General features: G+C 36.0%; 1 protein-coding gene across 3 annotated transcripts; it reads right to left on the reverse strand.

Moving 5' to 3' along the window:
• Positions 1–1,247: 1,247 nt before the first annotated feature.
• LOC113293946 (probable leucine-rich repeat receptor-like protein kinase At5g63930) lies at positions 1,248–3,866 on the reverse strand. 3 transcript variants are annotated; one of them, XM_026542387.1, is made up of 2 exons: positions 3,553–3,866; positions 1,248–2,307 (listed from the first exon to the last, which is right to left on the reverse strand). In XM_026542387.1, the coding sequence occupies exons 1-2, from the start codon at positions 3,845–3,847 to the stop codon at positions 1,280–1,282; spliced, it is 1,323 nt and encodes a 440-aa protein (XP_026398172.1). In that variant the 5' UTR covers positions 3,848–3,866; the 3' UTR covers positions 1,248–1,279. The 3 variants fall into 3 exon arrangements, with proteins under 3 accessions (XP_026398172.1, XP_026398173.1, XP_026398170.1); XM_026542388.1 differs by lacking the exon at positions 3,553–3,866 and adding an exon at positions 3,118–3,546; XM_026542385.1 differs by lacking the exon at positions 3,553–3,866 and having other exon boundaries at positions 1,626–1,764; positions 1,889–3,546.
• Positions 3,867–22,522: the final 18,656 nt, after the last annotated feature.

The following is a 22,522-nucleotide window of genomic DNA, read 5'->3' on the forward strand; positions in this document are numbered from 1 at the left end:
GGCTAGTTGTCTCCATATTTGGAGACAATTTGGGGTAGTTGCTTTCGTTTTTGAAGACAACTTTGGGCTAGTTGCCTCCATATTTGGAGACAACTTGGGCTAGTTGCCTCCATATTTGGAAACAACTTGGGCTAGTTGCTTTCACTTTTGAAAACAACTTGAGCTAGTTCCCTTAAATTTGGAGACAACTTGAGTTAGTTGTCTCCGTTCTATTGGAGACAACTTGAACTAGTTACCTTCACTTTCGAAACAACTTGAGCTAGTTGCCTCCACTTTTGGAGACAACTTGAACTAGTTGTTTCCGATATGGACACTTCAGCAAGTTGACTCCACATGACAACGGTAGTTGGCGGCGGAGGTGGCAGAAAGTGGCGGTGATTGGCGACGGCGGAAAATGGTGGTGATTGGCGGCGGAGGTGGCGGAAAATGGTGGTGGTCGGCGACGGCGACGGTGGTGGTTTATGGACGGCGGTGGCGGAAAGCGGTGGTGGTTGGCAGTGACGGCGGTGGTGGTTGGTGGTGATGGGAGACGGTGGACAGTGGTAGTGGTGGTGGTTGGCGGTGGACAGTGTTGGTGGGCTGTAGAGGTAGTATTTTGTTTATTATATTTTTTTTTTGAATAGTTGTTGGTGGTTTTGTAGATATACTATATAAAAGAGGGTATTTTAGTACCCTATTAAGATTAGAGGTATTTGGATAGTACATAAGGGTGTTTTTGCAAGGGCCTCAATAATAAGGGTATTTAAATAATGTTCCATATTTCGTACTATTTTTGAAGAGATGCATCACGAGCTTAGAAATATAAGAAACGGAACTATAATATTTTTGTGAGGCTAAAGATGACAAAAATATATACGATGGACTAATCTTAGAATCATAACCAAAAGCATAAGCATTAGTCCCTTCTTATAGTTTTTGATTTTGTGAATCACGTATTACCTTATTCTCTTTGGCACATGGATTCCAAACACAAAAAAATAAAAAAAACATTATAACTGATGGTTCGACCCCTTTAAGGGCCTCTGAGATGTCTTTAGTAGGGAAAGGAATGCTGCGTCAAAATCATATAACTGTTGAAGCAGAAGATAATTCCCAACTTATGCTAATGCTTTAGTAGATCGTAAATTCGATTTATGCATTGCGATTAAGACTGGTAAGGAATTACATAACTTATCCAGAAAAAGAGAACATGGATTTGATCAACCTAAATGAATTCATCAACTAAAATGTGCCAATGCTTATTATGACCGAAAACCAGAATACTTCTACTTTATTACCATCAGTTTTTGTAAATACAAGCGATTATTCTAATTACAACAGAATCGATAACCCTCCAATATCCAAACCACCATTTATGTTTTTTAAGAAGCAAAATAATAAACAAACCCCAGAATCCAACTCCGAACCCTAAAGCAATAACACCATAAAACAATATTCTCTCTTTTGCATCCTCTTGATCACCTTCTTCAACTTCAGTTATAGGATTAGTGTCACCAACACTAGTATTACTTTCACCCTCGCAATCTTTATTTGTAGGGAATCCGCACAATAAATCGTTCCCGAGAACAGCTGAACCATCCCAACTCAATGTCTCAAAGTGACCTCCTCTTGGAATCTTGCCACTTAGCTTATTGTAAGATAAGTTCAGAAATGCTAGAGAGTCCATTGATGACAAAGATTGTGGGGTATGTCCATCCAATCCATTCCAACTTAAATCCAAAGACTCTAAACTCGACATGTCTCCGATATTGGCAGGGATATTACCTGTGAAATGATTGTGGGACAAATTAAGCATATAAAGTCCTTTTAGTAAACTTATCTCTTTTGAAATGTTTCCATCAAGGTTATTGCATGATAGATCGATTGCTGAGGTATAGCTGGATAGTACCTCAACCTCGAGGATGTTCCCTTTGATCACCATCTCCACTCCAAAGCTTGAGACAACATCGTCAATCGAGAATGTGTCATTAACTCTACTTGTTAGCTTCTTCAGGTTCCACATGCTGCTAGGAATTTGCTTGTTAAGACTATTTTGTGATAAGTCCAAGATACGAAGCTGATGCAAATGATTTATCTCCATAGGGATTGATCCATTAAATTTGTTCGACTTTAAAGAAAGGATACGAAGGTCTCGTAATGAACAAAATTCGGTAGGTATATCGCCTTCAAACTTGTTGTTCGCTAAGTGGAGAACTTTCAAGTATTGAAGGTTACCGATGGATTTAGGAGGGGTGCCACTAAAGTTGTTTTCATTTAATATTAGATACCTCAATTCTCCAGCTGTTCCAATCTCATTTGAAATATTTCCTGTGAGATTGTTGGAGCAAAGATTCAGATATGTAAGATTCTTACAATGCCATACAGTGGTAGGAATATTCCCAGAAAGAGAGTTATTACCCAAATCTAATTGTTTCAACTGGATTAGATTGTTCAATTCTATTGGTAATGACCCAGTTAAGTGATTGTTGGAAAGACTTAATATTCTTAAATTGCTCAAATTACTTAAAGACCTCAGGTTTCCTAAATCACGAGGAATGATACCAGAAAGTTGATTCCCATAAAATGATAAATAAGTGAGGTTGGTCAAGTTGCATATGGAAATAGGGATTCGACCAAATAAATTGTTTGTGGAAAATTCCAAGGATGTAAGAGCGCTTAGCCTTCCTATATCTCGAGGAATGATGCCAGAAAGTTGATTGTTTGCTAGGGAAATAAATGTCAAGCTAGTCAAATTGGTTAAAGAAGTAGGGATTGAACCATTGAAATTGTTTCCTGCAAAACTTAATTTTGTAAGAGACCGTAGCCTTCCTATATCTTGAGGAATGATTCCAGAGAAATTGTTTTTTGAAAAACCTAATCTTGTTAGAGAGTGTAGCCTTCCTATATCTTGAGGAATGATTCCAGAGAGTTGGTTACCAAATAGTTCAAGATCCACCAGGCTAGTTAAATTGGTTAATGAAGAAGGGATTGAACCACTAAGATTGTTTTTGCCCAAAAAGAATCCAGTAAGGGACCTTAGAGCACCAATTTCTCGAGGTAGGTTGTCAGAAAGGCTATTTCCAGGAAATGCTAAATAGGTCAAGCTGGTCAAATTGCATACTGAAGTAGGGATTGAACCTGTGAGATTGTTCAGGGACAGATCCAAGGTTGTTAGAGAACTCAGCCTTCCGATGTCTCGAGGAATGATGCCAGAAAGTTGGTTACTATTAAGGAAAAGACTACCCAGCTTAGTCAAATTGAGTAAAGAAGCAGGGATTGAACCACTGAGATTGTTATAAGACAAATCAAGATAAGTGAGAAAATTTAAATTACCAATTTCTTGAGGGATGAAACCACTAATATGATTCTCAAAAAGGTCTAAATATAACAGACTTGTGAGAAAGGTCATTTGTGGTGGAATATATCCAGAAAGTTCATTGAAGGAAAGAACAAGGTGGGTGAGTTTTGTAAGATCACTGATTTGGGACGGAATACTTCCAAAGAGTTTGTTCTTGCTCAAGTCAAGTCTAACAATGTTTGAGAAAGATGAAAAGTTGAACTTATAGAGCGTACCTTGTAAACCCAAATCTGTTACATTCAGTTCAGCAACGCTTCCCTCTTTGTTGCAAGTGATTCCATACCATTTGCATGGACTCATTGTACTCACAGTAGAATTCATCTTCCAGGAAGAGAGGAGAGATGTAGTTTGATTAGCAAGGGTAGATTTCCATTTTAAAAGAGCAACTACTTCTTGTAAATGTTGCTTATTATGAGTTGAAGAAAAAGAAGAACTACTAGAAGATGAAACCAACAGTATTGCGAACAGTACCAGTAAAGTATTAGGGACAACTTTTACTCGTTGAGACATTTTAAACAATCGAATAAGAGTTTTGATTTTTGGCTGATGATTAGCTAACCAGGTAGAAGGGGTTCATATAATAAAGTCATGTTTTGTTTGATTCGGAAGACTAGTTAATTTCAAGTCAACTAAAAATAATTATTTTAGAAAAATCTTCAACCTCAACCAGCAAGATAGAGGTCTTGGATGTAATATATTTCATTTTTTCTATAAGAAAAAAAATATTGTTTGATTCGTAAGATTTGGTTTACATATAAACTGATATGTTTTACCAATATTTGTGGTTCTCTGTCTGCCCATCTTCTGACGTTTCTTATTTTCATTTTGGTCTACAAACATACAAGTCGGGGAAGGCTAAGCGTGGCTGAGTATAATTTGGGTCTTATCTGATCAATTTTAAAACTTAATCAAAGGAGATAAGTATTCTATCACAACAAGTCATTTTCCCTGGATAGGCGTTAGAGAGGTGCTGATTTACGGACAACTACGAGGGATACTATTCTTCGATGGGAATGGTTTTAGACCTTCCCTTCCTGTCAAGTTGTATCTTGATTGATTCAGTTTTTCCACTGACACATGACATGTCACACGAACTTCTAGTGGTCGAGTCCTGAATGCAATTTGATTCTAAACCTAGTGACTGACGATCACTACTTGCTACAAAAACCATAAGATTTATAATTAATTATAGTAATATGTTATTCTGCTACACAAATTTTGCCTACTAAGAATTGCACTTATTTCTTTCTTCTTATAAAAATTTATTGTTTCAAAGTATGAGATTAATGAAGACCACTCAAGGCAAAGAGATTATAATTTGTCATAAAAATCCAAGGTGACCAAAATAGTGGTACAAAAAACCCGCTCAAATGTTGGGATCATTAAAACTCCATCTTAAAATAAATTGATACAAAAATCTCAAATTTTTAGAAATTGATTAAAAAAACCCAAATTTTAAAATTGGTTTCATTAAACTTCTATGATGTTTCGTCAAATTTTGTGATGAAGTCATAATTGGTTTCATCAAATTCTTTGAGGTTTTTGTGTTATTTTTGTTTTATTGGGGTTTTTGTGTTACTTTTGTTTTGATGAGTTTTTTTGGATGGATAATGACATCTTTGGGATTATAACTCGCGGACTATGACATTACTCTGTTATTTACTGAAGAACGCTCTATTAATTACTGCACGCTAGACTAACCGACGGGGGAGGGAGACTCCTCCATTTCTCTCAAATCTCTTCCTCGAATTTCAATCAAATTATTGTGAAAACTTATAAAATCTTACTCCAACCTCACAGATTTTACTAGTACTTCTTCAATATCACGGTTTCATACAATTCCATCAAAATCTATCTTTCGTAATTTCGTTGATATGTATGTAAATATTTCAGATTGCTAAGAATTTTGGAGAAATCGTTTTGTTTCCAGGATACTTTGATTACTGTGTTTTGCGGGGTTCAGGTGATGCTTGTGAAGTATTTGAGTTGCAGTTTTAGTATGTTATTAGCTTGTGTAGTACATGGGAGCTCTAGAGCCAAGACTCGAGGGTAATACACGAACATATAAAGAAGAGTGAATTCGATACCAGCCAAGACCAATATGGACATGTATTTTAAATGTGGGTGTTTAGAAAACGCATTTAAAAACCCTTGTGGAATTGTATTATAAAGGAATAGCTAGCAGTGCCATGATACCAAAGGCTGTGACAGAGCATTCAGAATAGATGGTGGCACCGGAAGGGGATTTTTCTTAGTAACTATGTGCTCATAAAAGTCTTATTTTCTTCAAATACTTCTGGTACCTTATAATGTTGCTGCTAAGTAGAACTTAGAAAAATAGTCAATAATAGAGTTTTGTCATCATGTACATATAAAGTGAAAAATTTGAATGCGACTCCAGTTCTAGCTATCTCGTGTGTGTGGTATGTAGTCCCTCCGTCCTAGTTTAGTCGAAGGTTTAAGTGTTCTGTCCTTAAATCTAAAATTGCGTGAGGTTCTGTCCTTAACTTTAAGCCATTAATGTCATACAAATTTAAAGATTGCTAGCTACCCATTTGATTTTAGTTTATAAACCACTTCTTTTATTCAATAAGTTCAATACCTGAATGTGCCGAGCAAGAATTTTCCAGTCCGCGATTGTTTTGATTCCACAATTGGTTTGATGGTGATGTGATCTTAAGTCTTGGTTTTAATAGTGATAATCCTGTTAAAATCTTGATCGAATTTTATTTGGTCTTCCTTAATGCCTGGTTATTTGATGGTTTGTGTTTTGCTTTATATTTCCTTTTGTTGTGGTCCTTTTGAATTAGACTTGACTTATTGTGTAAATAGGTCAAGTTAGTCAAGTTGCATACTGAAGCAGGGATAGAACCTCTAGGATTGTTCTCGGACAGATCCAAGTCTGCTAAAGAACTTAGCCTTCCGATTTCTCGAGGAATGCTGCCAGAAAGTTGGTTTTTAAATAGGGAAAGAAGCAGGGATTGAACCAGTGAGATTGTTTATGGAAAACTCTAGATGAGTGAGAAAGACAAGAAGTGTTCGAGAACAATCTTAGAGGTGTTCCCATTTACCAATTCATCACTGCCAAGGAGCTGAGCAAGTGTAGTCTTTCCAATCCCGCCATTCCAAGTACGATTAACTTCTGTAGACATCACATCTCCCCTAGCCAAAGCTTTCCGTTGAACTTGTAACCATTGTAAATGCATTAAGCCAAAATCGCAATGATAACCTTTAGCCCGAAATTCAGAACTTAGAGATTCAGAATATTGCAACACATAAAAATTGATAACATACTATTAAAGTGAACTTTCTTTATTCTTTTTTCCCTATTAAGCATGTAAGATATGCTCAAGATCAAGTCTCTACATAAATTTTTACTGTTGACGCAAAGGAAAACTCGGTACATATCCTAATGATTTACAGAAATCCCGCCTTTTCAACAACTTCAGTTCAAAGCAGAAAACGTGCCAGGAAAGATTGTTTAACTTCAAAACGTTCGTCATTATTTTTCTGCCCAAGTCCTGGGATTGTTTAACAAAGTTTTTTCTGTAAAATGACTGAGAATGGGAAAAAACTAACAACTACGAGAGACATGTCTTAAAAGTGGCAATATGAACCTCTCTCCGATCTGGACCCATGTGCGGAGGGAGGTTCCACAAGATTATTATTGAAGTGGAACGAAGATTTGGTTGTATTGCTTTGATGAAATGAATCAAACTGACAAGATCACGATCAGTCTTAAATACTTGTAACTTGTAGCCACCTCAAGCTTAGATGATATTTTGTGGATCCACCCTGAAATTATTGAAATGTTAATGAAATTTTAGATTGGGAACTACAAATGAGAATGAAGACATGTATTGGACATAGACATTTCCACATTCTGAAACTGAAGGCAGAAGATCAAGTACATTAGGAGCTCAACATATATGTAACTCTACTCTATGTATGATATAGTTATAGTCTTGCAAAATAACTTAGATTCGAAACCCTAGTTGTGTTATTCCAATTTGCTCGTCTTACCGTAATAAAGGAAAATTTATCCGATACAGACAATGACGCAATCAATTGAGAGAAACTTGTCAAACAAGAAATACCAATCGTTATCCGATACCATAATTTCTCATGATATATATATATATATATATATAAGGGTAATAACGCTGGATATATATTTTTCATAGATGATTTATATACAGAGAGAGATTAATTGTATTTTTGATCGGCTAAGCCAGATATAGAGATATATAAAAGTCTTAATCGATCTACGGAGGATTCAATGGCAATTGGTGCAGAACTTAGGGAAACTCTTAGAAAATCAGCGGAGAAACTAAATAGATTAACAGATTCTCTTGAGAGAACAATCGTAGATACAAATTCAATGCAATATCTTGGTGAACAAATGAAAGAACTTAGAAAAGTTTCCATGGAATATGAATTGTCTGTTGAAAGTTTGTTGGAGAAAGATGAGTTCCCGATACCAGACGATAGTGAAATTAGACTTATGAGAAAATTATTAATTGATGCGAAAGTTATTGATGATGATGGTGCAGATCCTAAAACAGTTCAAGAGAGAAGAAACGTGCTAACCCCAGAGGCATATGAAAAGATTTTAATCGAATTCTATCGTTCAAGTTTTTGAAAGTCAATTTAATTTATTTCTATATATATTTGCTATTTTCTGAAGTTTAAAGTTTTTGTTTTAAAGTCTTTTCGATTTCGAGTTGTTTAGGGTTTTTCCAATAGACCAACTTATTGTTCAGTCAGTTTATTGATTAAAGAAAATTTATCACTCATTAATTTTTCAGGGGTTAAATTTATTATATCCGTCACACTACCAATACTTTTCTATATGATTGGTCTTCGAAAGATATCTGTGATACTTTGTAACGCTACATGATTCTCCCGACTATACTATAACCAAATCTGTAGACATCTTCTCTGGCATAGAGAAGAACTAGGGTATCACTTCTCCTGATTATACTATAACTAGAAAACTGTTGTAGCAGTAGGGGGTCGACGACAAAAACAACATCACTTTCTGTAATCATCACAAATTGTTACTCGACATTGTCATAGAGTCTTATAACCACTACAAAAACAGGTCTTATTAGTGAGGTTTTTTTTATAAGGGCTTCACAAATAGTGGTTAAATAGTAGGTTTAGTCGAAGGAATAGTTTTCCTTCGTCAGTTCCGGGTTTCCGACAATGGGAAAAATAACTCAGGAAAAATAATGGCTACGGTTACCCAGCCGTCAAAAATAGTTTGAGAAATTAGCTCCACTATTTTTTTCACTCCCGCCCACTCTCCCGCACTTATTTCGCCAATATCTAAATAAAATAGAAGAAAAAAGATTTTTACTATTTTTTTATTCCTATTTTTGAGCCGTATCTTCTATTTTCGTCAGTTTCTTCGCTTACCATTTTTTCCGCCACTGAAGAACTGGTTTTCTCTTGCCTCTTCTCTTCCAATCTTCTCTCTCGTCTCTTTTCTTATCTCCTCCATAAATTTCTCGTTATCATCTCGTCCAGTTGTTGTCGATTTGTTCTTCCATTAACAGATCTGTTCTCTAAACAAAAGTAATTTGCTAAAATGGAAAAATGAGGACTTCCGAATCCCAATGATACTTCAGAACTATTTGAACTCCGAACCTAACTTGCGGATTATATGGACCTCACGAATGATTCGCGAACGTATCCGAATGATATTTCCGAACTAGAACTCCCATAGGTAACTCTCTAACCAGAATTTTGTTGATTGGTTTTTGTTTGATTTTGGATATACTTTGTATTTAAATACAATTATTCAGTTAAAATTTTCAATTGGTAGTTGTTTAACCAGTGTTTTATGTGTTGATTTTTGTTTAAAAGTCTACAAACTTGTTTTATAATACACTTATGTGATTAAATTTTTTACTTCTGGTTAAATAGTCATCCTAAAATGTTTTTTTAATTATAAATTATATACCAATAAAATTAGTTTCTTAGTTTCAGTTTGGTCTACAAACATACAAGTCGAGTGTAGGAACAAATATCGCAGCTATAATGATCCAACGATTTTATAACTAGCAAGGGATAGCGATAATGTCGCAGAAGAATAGAAGAATGACGTAGTAAGTGATGTCAGCTTGAGCATGAAAAAAGTGTGAAGACTTGGAGAGAATGAAGAATGCTAGCGAAGAAGAATTTATGAGTTTGCGAGACGATCGCAAGACAGATCCGAAAGAAGTGGGAAGCTTAGCTGTCATGGTTCTCTATATAAAGGACCAGATAGCTTGAGTTGAAGGAGAGATCTTTTGGGAGTGGTGAAAAAGTATTGTAAGAGAGAGAAAGTCTGAGAGAGAGTTAGTTTGTTTTATCACCAGTCTTCAAGCGTTCTTTATCTATCTTATATAATTTGTGAGCAAGATTAATAAAGAATATTTTAGATTACTTGTGTTTGATTAATTATTCTTAGATTCTTAACAGGGGGATGGTTGTAGGGAAGCCTACAACTACATTTTGGTGCTAGAAATCAGTCTGGATAGTTCTTGTTGGTAAAAGTTCTTGAAAAATAAATTTGAAGATTATTCTGGTGATTACTCAAAACCTAAAAGAATTATTCGAAGTTGCAATATTTCAAAGATGATGGAGGAAAGCGATGATTGGAGAAAGATCAAGATAATAGAAACAAAGAAAGAATTGGAATGTAATGTAATAAACAAATCATTAACTGAAGAATTTCATAGCAACATCAGAGGAAGAATTCACAAAAGAGATTGTGAAGGAAAGAAGATTATGATGGTAAAGAAGTTATCTCCGTTAAAAGAATGGGAAAAAAAAAAGATCACATTCACAACGACAGAAGTACCAAAAGAAAATGTTAATCATACAGATCCATTGGTAGTAACAGTAACCACAACGCGAAGGGAGAAGGATTTGGTAGCGACATCTTCAGATATATGGATGATGAACAGAACATTGGTGGATACAGGCAGTTCAATAGATATTTTATTTTATCATGATTTTAAAGGGATGGGAAATAAAGATGAAGAAATGACTTGTTCAGCTTATAATATACATAGTTTTGGAAAATCATTAACAAAACCAAGAGGGGAAATAGTGTTGTGAATTTTATTAGGAGAAATTGAAACTCAAGTGACCTTATGTGTGGTTGAAATGGAGTCACCTTATAATATGTTACTGGGAGGACCATGGATACATTCCATAAAAGCAGTTGCGTCAACATTTCATCAATGTATCAGATTTCCAATGCCGAGTGGAATTGGCGAAATTAGAGGAGGTATGAATAGTGCGAAAAGTTGTTATCAGAAAGAAGTGATATATTGTGAAAGTCGACCAAAGAAAAGAAAGGATCGTAGGAGAAAAGCTAAAGAATTGAAGAAAGAAGAAGAGTTCCGAGTCTATGAGATACGAGTTACAGAAGGAAGAGGTATACCTAGCGAAATTCCGGACACAGAAGATGAACCGATGCATGAGATAAAAGAACCTACCCAGTAGGAGAATCTAAGCCAAGTTATACAGCATCAGAACCAACAAAGGGGGTGAATATCAGAACTACAGAAGAGCCAAAGATATTAAGGATTGGAACGAAAATGGATGCCGAGGAAGAGGAAAGAACAATAAATTTATTGCGATAATAAATAGATATCTTCGCATGGAGTATGGATGAAATGTCTGGGATCGATCCTTCGGTTGCATGTCATAAATTGGAGATTGTTAAAATGTAAGGCCATTCAAACAAAGAATACGGAAGATAGCGACAGTATATCATCCACAAATAAAAGAATAATTACAAACACTACACCATTTTTTCCGATTCGAAACGGTTATTGAGCGTTACGAATCGGGGTTGTAACTGTTTAGGACAATTACGAAAAGGGGTGCTACAAATTTTTTGTAACGGCCCAGCAGCCGTTACGATTTTTTTTTGTAACGGCTCTTGTAACAGAGAAGAGTCGTTACTACGTGGCACTGTCGTAACATGCTAGAGCCGTTACGAATTTATTTAGTAACATAACGTTGTAACAAGCTGAAGCCGTTACGAATTTTTTGCAACAGTAAAAAAATTACTGCCGGTCAACCTTGACCTGGTCAAAATCAGTCAGCAATGACCAATTTTGACCAGGTCAAGGTTGACCGGCAGCTCATTCTCGGCCGGAATACGCCGGAATTCAAAATAACTACCTGCATACACCTTTCATTTCTCCTTCACAATCAACATTATTTTTTTTCAATCAAATTCATGTCCATTAAATCAATTCTAATCACATTCAAATGGATTCATACAAAGGATTCATACAAAATAGAACTTAAATTATTCTAAGTATCAAATAGTAGGGGAATGTATACAAATTCCCATAAGTATCAGTTCATAGAAATTCCTATGTTCACAAATTTATATAACTTAGACTGTACATAGAAACTTACTGCAAATTTTCTATGTTCACAACTAGAGCTGATAAACCAACTTGAAGCTGCAAATTTTAAGACTTCAAGTTCGAAATCCGTGCATAAAGTTATAGATGAAAAGTATCTGCTAAGTTTAAACTTCCTAAGCATATATACCAACCTATGTTAAAAGCAGAAAAAACTTCAAAAAAATATAAATTGGGGAGAAGAATAATGAGAAATACTTACTGTGGTTTTGTAATAAGAACAAGCCCATGATTTAGTCATCAAGAGCTTCAACTGAAAATGCAACCACTGATCCAGGCCATCATTGCAATTGGTCCTGAAACAAACCAAAGTCCATAAGCTCTCTCACACGCGCAACAAACAAGAGTCCCGTAAGAAACATGGAATCTAGAAATATACAAGTTAAGTACTTACCCGGTATTATAGCAGGTACACAAGTTGATGCCAATCCAGCTGTAGTTCACTTCCCACCAGCATAATACCTCGCAAGTATAAATTGAAGGTCAGAAACCACGCCTCTTAAACTTTATAGTACAAATATAACCAAGTGAAATACTTACCAGGGATTGATATTTCCCCGGCTGGCTACTGGTGCTTCAGCTGACCTTGCGAGAAGTCCCCTGTGCATTCACATATAACAGAACAAAAGCCACCCACACATATACAAACAAATGATGAACTGAAAGTGCATATCCATTCATAAGCCGGTTTGTGTTCACATAATTCAGGAAAAAGTTATATCGGACAAAAAAAGTTGCTTCAAGTAAAGCTATTCTTTTGCACAACTGCATAAGATTATGCGTATGAGTCAGCATACATACAAAAGTGTGAACTGCAAAAAAAAGGGGAAAATAAGCCTAAATACTTGTTATGCAGCACTGCAGAAGTTGCTTCAAGTAAATCTATTCTTATGCACAACTGCATAAGAGTATGCGTATCAGTCAGCATACATACAAAAGTGTGAACTGGAAAAAAAAGGGGAAAATAAGCCTAAAAACTTGTTGGCACTCACAGTTATTGCATCTGGCTTGGAAATAGTATCGATACACACCTTGGCAACATGTAAGGGTAGAGGATATCCGTGAATTATTTCTCCTAAACCACCAGTACAGATGTTACCAGTTGCAACCACTTGACACTCGAAGTTCAGTAATGAACAACGCGGCATGCCATGTACTCCTGATGCAACTGGTGAACTCGTCGCAACTTGTGGAGATGATAGAGGTGAAGCAGAAACACCCTGTGGAGATGATAGAGGTGAAGCAGAAACACCCTGTGGAGATGGAGATTTTGAGGTGCTGGCCAAGTTTGAGCCAACTGATGCTGGCATTGCAGATTGGATATCTTGAACTATGTGGCATAATTTTTCAATCAATTCTACCATACCTAATCAATTCATATCTACCCATTCATATAAAAAAAACACAAATTTTTCTAAGTATCAATTTTTTTTTGTTAAGTATCAAATTATGAGGGAATACATAGACAGAAATTTACTAAGTTTCAAAGTTCAGTTCACAGAAACTTAAAAAACTTTCTAAGTTCCTAACTTATATCTAAGTTTTCCCATGTCACAGGCTAACAGAAACACAAACACGACTCACATAAAATCCTTCTCATGCCGCAGACTGCTGCATCTGAAGCAGGATAAACAAAGCTGATGGAATCCAACGCGACAACAACTATGTATCTTCAATCCAATGGCCATTGCTCTTACAGGATTTCTCTACCAAGAAAGAAGCAGCTACACAGTACTTCACCTACAGACACAAAACACTGTTAACAACGGTTTAACATCGCAACATGCGACTTGAGAGATCGAGTACCTTATTAATCTTTATCAGCACATTCATCAAACACACCAGAACATCCAACTCTAAAATCCAGTTGCTTCTGATGCTTTAATCTATGACGCTCATCAAAACTTTCCCACCCTTCAAACTGCTTGTGTGACATAATACTTGGATACATAAGACTATCACCTCTTGCACAAGTTTTAGATAAGAAAAAAATAGAATCAAAAGTCAATACCTGATTGAGAATATCAATTGTGATTTCTGTATTATGAAGATCAAGAGTCGAGAGCTGGGTGCACAGTTTGAATAGCATCGAAGGAAGGGATTTGAGGCCATTATTACTCAGATGCAGAGCCTACACAAACATGGGACTAAGTAAATGATGATATGATTCAGATAATTGACAATGGTAGGAAAAAAGAAGATTGGAGTACCTCAAGATTCCGTAAACTCCCAACTGTGTCAGGAAAGTCTACCAAGAGATTTGAGATCAACCTGCACCAAGAAATTTTTTCGGATCACAAATCCAAGTTATATATATAACTTGTAACAAATACGAATTTTTGGATAATAAAGTAAGATCATAATACCACCTCGACAAGGGAGACACAATTCCCTATATTCGACGGAACTGAGCTTATCCTGCCACCAAAGCAATAACATGAATAATTTAGAGAGAGCAATTACTTTAACTACGGTAAAATTCACAAAGTGAAAATGGTTATAAACGTGAGTATTACCTGTTGTTATTTACTTTCAAGATTTCCAGACGTGGAAAATTAGTCAGCTTGTTGTTTGCAACATGAAGTTGTGTTAGAGAGACCAAACCACCCAATCAAGACGGTAATGAAGTTAAAATGCACAAGATACATATAGCACGACAAATTACAAACATAATAAAATTTCAATCCCCTTCAAATCGAATAAAACCAATAGTATATACTAAAGCGTATACCTGGATTGAGTTTAAAGAACCAATCTGAGAAGGAATTTCATGAATAGAATTTCTACTTATATCCAACACTCTTAAGGAAGACCCACAACCCCATACTTTTTCAGGTATGACCTTCAATTTAAGAGATCTCCTCAATCATGGGCTTGTCAGCTAGACCGCATAGAACCTTGAATGGCCAGTGCTTCATATCACCCTAGACAGTGGTGTTACTGAATCTCCTACCAATCAAAAGCTTGGCATCTGTAAATCCAAACAATGACATTAGCAACAACTCTTTGACAACACGCATATTTGCAAACTACCATCAAAACAAATATAACTAAATTCCTATACTATCATATAAGTGCAACTGACTGGATTTATGAATACATGTGCAAAAAAGATTGATACTTGATTCATACACTTAAAGATGAGTTACATGAAAAAATTTGAAACTTATTTAAGCAATGAACCCTACCTATCATGTATAATTATTAAAGAGACATAAACTTAATACTAGACCTTATTTATACAATGAACAGTACATACCACAACTAAAGTCGTAAATCAGAATCAGAAATCTAATATGCTCTCAGTTCAGATTGACTAATCATAAATAATAATTATGTACATCATATTGAGAAGGTTTATAATTTGTTTACAACGATTCAAATCAAACCCTAATTAAATATGGCTTCGTCTGTAGAGAATCAAACCCAACCCTAAGAATTTCAATACCAAATCAAACGAGTAATAAGAAACCCTAAAATCGATTGAAATACTAAAACCTTAAAATCTAATTTACAAACTGAAATCCTACAGATGATAAATATTTACAGAGATCTGTGAAATCAAAAACCTAAACTCGCGTAACAGATGATTGAAGATCAATTCTTCAAAGATCAGATGATTTGATAACAGAATAGATAAAACCCTAAAACTGATGATGAGAAACTGAAATCGAAACCCTAAACTGATGATGATGACGATGACGATGATGATGATGATTAACAGATGATTGAAGAACTGAAATCTTCAGTTGAGAAGACTTAAAATCAGATGTGGTGCACATATGAATATCCAGGGGGAAGATAAGAGATGGGTTTACTCGATGAGAAGGGGGAGAAAAAAAGAGAGAGAATGGGAAAAGAGAAATGGGGTTTACTCGATGGGAATGGGGGAAAATCATTTCTTCAAGGGTGAAATTATCCTCTAGTGTAATCCATGTTGGGTGGAAAAAAATGGCACACGATTGAATGGCACACGCGCAAATACACCTGTTACCCGACCCTAGTGTGACCAAGCGTGTGAGCAGCACGCGTAAATAATTAGCCTATTACGATTCGTAACAGATGACACTTGTTACGAATCACAAAAAAAAATCGTAACGGCTTCAACCTGTTACAATTAGGTTGTAACGGCTTTTAATAACTGTCAATTTTGTAACGGTTGCTGGGCCGTTACGAATTTTAGTTACTATTCGGGAAAAATGGTGTAGTGAAAAGATGCTTGATACAGGAATAATTCGCCAAGTAAAATACCCATAGTGGATAGCGAACATGGTAGTGGTGCTAAAGAAAAACAAAGGTATAATAATTTGTATAGATTTCAGCGATCTAAACAAAGCCTGTCCAAAGGACAGTTTTCCATTGCCAGATATTCCACAGATGGCTGAATCAGCAGCGAGGAACGATAGAATGACTTCCTTGGATGTATATAAAGGTTACACTCAAGTTCCTCTTGCTGAAGAAGATCAAGAGCATACAACATTTTTTGCACCAAGAGGATTGTATTGTTACACGAAAATGCCATTTGGCTTGCGAAATGCTGGGGCTACATATCAGCGAATGGTGGAGAAAGTGTTTGCGAAGTGGATAAAACATTGAAGGTTTATGTGGATGATATGTTAGTCAAAAGTAAGGAGGCAAAATATCATGTGCGATATTTAAAAGAAATTTTCGAGCAAATGAGGCAATTCAACATAAGAGTGAATCCAGAAAAGTGTGTTATTGGGGTAGCTTCAAAATTTTTTTTGGGATATATTGTATCCAAAGAAGGAATACAAGTTGATGCAGAGAAGGTACAAGCAATTCGTGACATGCCAACTCCAGCAATGGTGAAAGATGTGCAAAAGCTGAATGGGCTCCTCGCTTCGCTGGGAAGATTCATTTCAAGATCATCTGACAAATGCAAACATTTCTTCAACATACTAAAGAAAGAAGCGAAATTCAAATGGACTGATGATTGTGAAAAAGCATTACAAGGAATAAAAGATCATTTGATGAATATATCCATCTTACAAAAAACAGAACCAGAAGAAGAATTGTTGATTTACCTTGCGACAACCTCGCACACGCTCAGTGTTGTGTTGTTGCTATTAGATGCAGGAGTGGAAAAACCAATATATTATATTATCAAAACATTTAATGCAGCATAAAAGAATTATTCGAAGATTGAGAAGTTGATAATGGCTTTAGTTTATGCGACATTTAAACTTCGAATGTATTTTCAAGCTCATAAAGTAAGGGTATTGACAAAGGTGCCAATAGAATCAGCTATGAAGAATTCAAAATGATCAGGTAGAGTTGATCGACGGAATGCGCAGGTGGGATTTTTTGATATAAAGTATGAAATATTATCTTCAGCGAAGTCTCAGGTGGTCGTAGATTTTTTAGCAGAATTTCCTTTGGAAGATGATGAACCTGTTGAAGAAATGATGGATATAGATGAAGATTATGGAAATCCAAATGACTTGTTAACATAGCCTAATATATGGGAAATATTGGTGGATGGACCATCAAATGGAGAAGGGAATGGAGTTGGAATAGTCTTTATCTCGCTAGAAGGTGCAAAATGGCTTTTTCTTTTAGGTTGGAATTTGCATCTACTAATAATGAAAGAGAATATGAGGCAGTGGTACATGCCTTGCGAATTTCAATTGAGATGAAGCTAGAAAATGCTAAAATTACAAGTGATTCACAGTTGGTAATTCGAAAAATACTGCAGAAGTATAATACAAATGAACCATCATTAAAGAAATACAAAAGTCTTGTTGATGAATTATCAGTGAAGATTCCAAAACTAAATTGGAGACATATATCGAGAAGGAACAACAGACTCGTTTGATTTCATCTCAAGCATGATGGTGGATGAATCAGCGAGATTTGTAAAAATACAAACTCTTTCATTACCATCAATTAATAAAGAAGAAGAATAGTAAGTAGACGTGGTGATCATAGAAGATGCAGAGAAAATAGATAATATTGAAGATTGGAGAACTGAATTACGTGCTTATCTAGCAAAGGGAGAAGTACCAAGAAACAGGTTGGAGGCCCACAAATTAAAAAGTCGTGCGACAAATTATGAACTGAGAGATGGAATATTATATCGAAGGTCATTTAATGGACCATCACTAAAGTGTTTGAGTCGAAAAGAATGGGAAGAAATACTAAAGGCAATAAATTATAGTGATGCTGCGAATGATAGTGGAGGCAGATCGTTGGCATATAAAAAAAACACAAGGATACTATTGGCCATATATGCATGAAGATGCAAAAAAAGTATCAAGGCGATGCGAAGATTGTTAGTGACATGGTAAAAGAATTCATGCACCTGGTGCACCTTTATCATCTTCAACTAGTGTCTGGCCTTTTGGAAAGTGGGGTTTAGATATTGTGGGACCATTCTTGCCAGGATCAGGACAAAGAAGATAGCTCATTGTCACAGCCGATTATTTTACAAAATGGGCTGAGGTAAAGGAAGTTCAACATGTTAGAGACAAGGATGTTTTCACATTTATATTCGAAAGTATCATATGTAGATTTGGAATTCCTGCACAGTTGGTTTCTGATAATGGTAAACAATTCGAAAAGAAAAATATAGAATTGTTACTGAATTCATTTAAGATAAAATGTGGAAAATCCACTCCTTCATACCCACAGAGCAATGGTCAGGTGGAAGCAACAAACAATACAATCGCAGATATTTTGAAGAAGAAATTAAAAGGGCACAATAAAGCTTGGTGTGAACATGTTCACAATGCAGTTTGGGAATATAATACAACTCGGCGAGAAGCAACTGGAATGTCTCCCTTTTGTCTAACTTATGGAGTTGAAGCGGTATTCCCAACTGAATTTATTATTCCAACAACGAAAAGAGAGGCATGAGAGAAAAACTTAAGTGCAGATTTGTTCTAACAAAGTTAGATGATTTAGAAGAACAGAGGGAGATGGCATTAAAACATATGGAGAATTATAAAACAAGGTTGGCACGAGAATACAATAAGCGGGTTAAGGTAAGAGAGTTTCAGATAGGATATTTGGTTTTGCGAGAAATACCACCTTATCAGCGAGGAAAGATGCAAAGTTAGAAAAGAAATGGGATGATCCTTTCATTATTCAAGAGGTAATTGGCAATGGAGCGTATAAGCTAATAGATCCTGAAGGAAACGATGTTGGTCATAAGCTTGATCATCCATGGAATAGATTGTATCTGAAGAAATATTATCCATAGCAAGATTGGCGATGATCGCCAAAGAAAAGAATGATACTTCAAAATGATTAATTAAAAGTGAAATTTCAGAACAGAGAAAAGATGTTTCAAAATTGTTTTTATGAATGCATCAATAAAAAATGCACAGATATAATTACGAAAAGATCGCATAGAAGAAGATAGCGGCGATCTAACTATCGCGTACACCCTAGTTCGCGACAATGTCGTAAGAGGCAAATGTAAGTCCTAAAATGCATCATAGGAGGTGAGTCCATTGCATGGCTCAGGGGAGGCTACATTCACTGTAACCTGAGTCATGGAGATTTGGTATTACATAAAAACCCATCCGGGAGAGGCGCCTTGGATTTTCAACTTAAGTATTATGACTTAAGTTGGGAGACTAAAGGTAAGAAGACCTCACCTAAGGAGTGCCGAAACTCGATAAAGGCGTCGAGGTACACGGTTGAGCTGGGGGTGCTTGGGCGTACGAGTGTCCAGGTCATCCTTTGAAAGTGTTGACTATGAGGCACTCGGTCCGAAAAACCCCACCTAGGGTGCAATCTCGTCACCATGTGCCATATCGGCGAAGGGATAAGAGGTTGCGAAAACAAATGGCTGTTGTTGGGACCGGATGGTAGGAGCCATAACCCTGTGTGGTAGAGGTATGCCTCCTTGAACGGGCATCCAGGGGAACTAAGGATGGCACCCTCCATTAGGGAGCTGATAAGTGTCATAAGTCGCAAATATTACGAGGCTTTTTACTCATGGGAGTATTAAAGCTTATAATATTTGTGCATCAAATCCTGCAGAGGAAAAAATACAAGAGAAAAGATAAGGAGAGATGGGTTAATGTGCGAAAGTACAAAGACGTACTGCGATTTCGTCATATTATGGGGCTCTTTACTTGGTAAAGAAGATAGGCCTGTCATATTGTCGCAAGATCCTGCAGAGGAAATAATACAAGAATTTGATAAGGCAAGGTCAATGGATCATTACATGCAAGTGTAAGGATAGCATGCGATCTTGTCGCAAATTTGAATGGTGGCATAATAAGACCTTTGGTTAGGAAGGCACAATAAGACCCCATGAGACTGAGAAAAGTATATATTCAGAAATAAACAATTTTTTGTTTCAAAAGATGAAAAACATAAGATATTCATGTTGTTCGAGAAAGATAATGTGAGGAAAGTATGAGAATTTTCAAGAAAATTACATTATCATTCTCATCACCAAAAAGTAAATAAATTCAGAATCTCACAAAAGAGTATAAAGTTTCAAGCAAAGGCTGACAACCAGAATATGGGAAAAGATAATTAACACTTTTATATATGAGTTTCTTCAGTGGACTTGGATGAAGAATACTCAGCGACGTTCTCAGTTTCGCGAGCTTCGCTTTCAGTAGTTTCTCGTCCATCTTGAGTATCGCCAGCATTAGTTTCTTGAGTAACATCATCAATAACTTCTTCTTCATTTGGGATGTGGCCAATACTTCTTTCTTCATTTTCATCATCACTCTTATAGTAAAGGTCATCATCCATTGGTGGAGGAACTTCATCAGCATCTACTGGAAGAGGTGGAATTGATACAGAAGGAGGACCTTTACTTAGTAAAATACGATTCAAGAGAACTTGAGCTTCGAGATGGAATTCGCGAGTCATTTTTCTTCGACAGTTCCTGATCTCAATCTCTTTGAAAAGCCTAAGATAATCATATCTTCTATCAGCTCGATCCCGCTCCTGGGTGCAGAATGATGATAGATCTGAATTTTCCTTCTCGATAATAGCAATGTTAGTCTCCAGCGATGTAATGATAGCACGAAGACTTTTTTCAGATTCTGCGAGAAAATAAAATCGAAAAAGTTATAAGCAAAGAAGTGATAAACCAGTAAAGCATAGTTGAAAAATATTAAAAGTGTATCAACAAAAGAGAGGTAATCGGCTATCTGTGGCTACCTTCTTTCTGCGAAATTAGATGTTGAATTAAAGCCAAATTACTTTTTTTCCAAAGGATTCATGGCATCATAGTAGCCATCTCCAACTAAACCTTCCAGACGTGATCGAAATTTCTTCTCGTCGGAAATGAGTGAATCCTTTTTCTTTTCTAAGGATGTGTGGGATTCTTGTAGTTGCGAAAATTGATCTTTAAGTTGGTTCAGCTTTGTGCTCAAGATTATTTTTCCATTGATAAGTCCATTTTTCTCAGACATAGAAGATTCAGACAAAACTTTAAGTTCATTCTTTAATGAGCAAAGAGAACGTTCATGATTATCGCATAATTTTTGAAGAACACAAAGTTGTTGAGAGGATATCGCAGCATTACTGCGAAGAGTTTGCTTTTCTTGGGAGAGGGTTTCATTTTCATCTGATAAAGTTTCAATTTTCAAATCAGCCTTAAACAAGGAGTAAGATAACAATGATATTTTGCTGGTTAAAGCTTCTTGGTCGTGGATTAGTTGGGCATTTTCATTGGAAAGATTATCATTTTGATCTACAAAATATGAGAGGTTATTTTCTAATTGATTATATTGATCCGATAGAATATCCTTATCATCTTGAGCTCTTTCAGCGGCATATTGAAACTCATATCTCTCAAATAAACGCTTCTGAATTAAAACTAGAGATGTGAATAGAAAATTTAAGAAAGATATACAGGAGAAAATATACCATAAGAGAAAATCTAAAAGTGAAAATAAAAAGAACTATACCTCTAAGATCTTCATTCTTCTTGCGAAGAATATTACAGTCTAAGGCATTATTCTCCAGTTCTTGATTTTTGTGGCGAAGTTCATTACATTGAGAAGTCGCAAGTTGGAGTTGTTCTTTCACAGTCGCAAGTTCTTTTTCCAAAGCTAATTGCGAAGCAGTCTTTGAAGAAGCTAAATGGTCATTCAGCATTTTAGCAGATTCGGTAGAAGCATCACGAGCTTCATCAAGAACCTTAAAAGCAAGTCCAATTTTTTCAAGAATCTCGTTATTGGCGGTGGAGGATTCAGAGTAAGAGGGAATTGTGACAAGGGAATTAGAGATAGTTGGTATTGGAGAAGGAGGGTCATTTTTCTCAAGCACAGAACTCTTTGGGGATGAAGAATGAATAATATCAGTTAACGATGTGGAAGATGGGGCAACCTCTGAGGCACCAGAGTTTAATAAGATAGAAGGTTCATTAATAACAGAATGGGTTAATGGGGTGATTTCATTAGCGAGAATCTCGCTAGAAGGTTCAATTCCTAATGCAGAACCATTCAGTGAAGAAGTTGCAGTAGAAAAGATGAAATCAAGCTTAGGACATGTAATAGATATATTTAGAGGTTTTGGTTTGCGAGATTTCTTTGGATTCCTAATATCTATTGGCGAGACTTCCCCAGCATCCTGCGAATACCAAATCAGTTAAGAAACAGAGGCAACATTATTGTTAATTAAAAAAGAGATGCTTCTTACTACCTTGTCATTCATAGACTTCCTTTTATTTGCGAGTTTCTTAAGTTGATTAGGGTTTCCACTGGTGGATTGAATTCTGATTATATTCTTGCTGAAACAAAAACAGTAT

This window comes from Papaver somniferum, chromosome 7 (assembly GCF_003573695.1).
Source record: "Papaver somniferum cultivar HN1 chromosome 7, ASM357369v1, whole genome shotgun sequence".
In the NCBI taxonomy this organism is placed as follows: Eukaryota; Viridiplantae; Streptophyta; class Magnoliopsida; order Ranunculales; family Papaveraceae; genus Papaver; species Papaver somniferum.